This window comes from Wasmannia auropunctata, unplaced genomic scaffold, assembly GCF_000956235.1.
Source record: "Wasmannia auropunctata unplaced genomic scaffold, wasmannia.A_1.0 LD279281.1, whole genome shotgun sequence".
Taxonomy (NCBI): domain Eukaryota; kingdom Metazoa; phylum Arthropoda; class Insecta; order Hymenoptera; family Formicidae; genus Wasmannia; species Wasmannia auropunctata.
Genome location: NW_012083609.1, coordinates 1 through 1,084, shown reverse-complemented (window position 1 = coordinate 1,084; position 1,084 = coordinate 1). Strand labels below are relative to the sequence as shown.

Here is a 1,084-nt window from a genome sequence, read left to right as displayed (position 1 = left end):
AAGAGAAATATGTCTGCAAATTCTGCGGCAAGAAATTCAACTCAGGGAGGTTGTGGAAAAATCATGAAAGAATTCACACTGAAGAAACGCTCAGTTCGAAATGTCACAAATCCTTTCGGTAATTTGCTTTATAACGCATTAGATGTAATTATACAAATTTGCTTTACACTTTTACGATTTCAATATCGTGTGCTCTTCCTATCTTTTACTTTAATTCTATTAATCTCTTTTAGGTCTGATCGATCGATATTGCATTATATACAAAATGAACACAAAAAGAAGGAGTACAAGTGTGATCAGTGTGGAAAATGTTACAGGTAAAAATGCTCCAGTATAAATTATCAGTAACTTTAACATAACATCGTAATAACATCGTAATAACATTGTAATAATACAATATATATATATTTTTTTTATTTTTATCTTTTCGTTTATTTCTATTGAATCTCTTTTAGTTCGTACAACTCGAGATGGTATCACGTACATCGTGAACATAAAAAGAAGGAATATATGTGTGATCAGTGCGGAAAATGTTTCAGGTAAAAATGCTTCAGTATAAATTAACAGTAACATAATATTTAACATAATACCATAATAACATCGTTATATTATAATATAGTATATATTTTTTATTTTTATCTTTTCGTTTATTTCTATTGAATCTCTTTTAGTTCGTACCTATCGAGATGCAAACATGTACAACGTGAACATAAAAAGAAGGAGTATATGTGTGATCAGTGCGGAAAATGTTACAGGTAAAAAAGCTTTAGTACAAATTAACAGTAACTTTAACATAATATTGTAATAAAATCGTAATAATACAATATATATATTTTTTTTTTTATTTTTATCTTTTTGTTTATTTCTATTGAATCTCTTTTAGTTCGTACAGTTCGAGATGGGATCATGTACAACGTGAACATAAAAAGAAGAAGTGTATGTGTGATCAGTGCGGAAAATGTTTCAAGTAAAAATGCTTCAGTATAAATTAACAGTAACATAATATTTAACATAATATCGTAATAACATCGTAATATTATAATATGTATATTTTTTCATTTTTATCTTTTCGTTTATTTCTATT

General features: G+C 26.8%; 1 protein-coding gene across 1 annotated transcript; it reads left to right on the top strand.

Moving 5' to 3' along the window:
- The first annotated feature begins 7 nt into the window (after positions 1 to 7).
- Positions 8 to 822, top strand: LOC105461738. Its single transcript, XM_011708248.1, has 4 exons — positions 8 to 118; positions 234 to 317; positions 456 to 539; positions 672 to 822. The coding sequence occupies exons 1-4, from the start codon at positions 10 to 12 to the stop codon at positions 803 to 805; spliced, it is 411 nt and encodes a 136-aa protein (XP_011706550.1). The 5' UTR covers positions 8 to 9; the 3' UTR covers positions 806 to 822.
- The last annotated feature ends 262 nt before the right edge of the window (positions 823 to 1,084 follow it).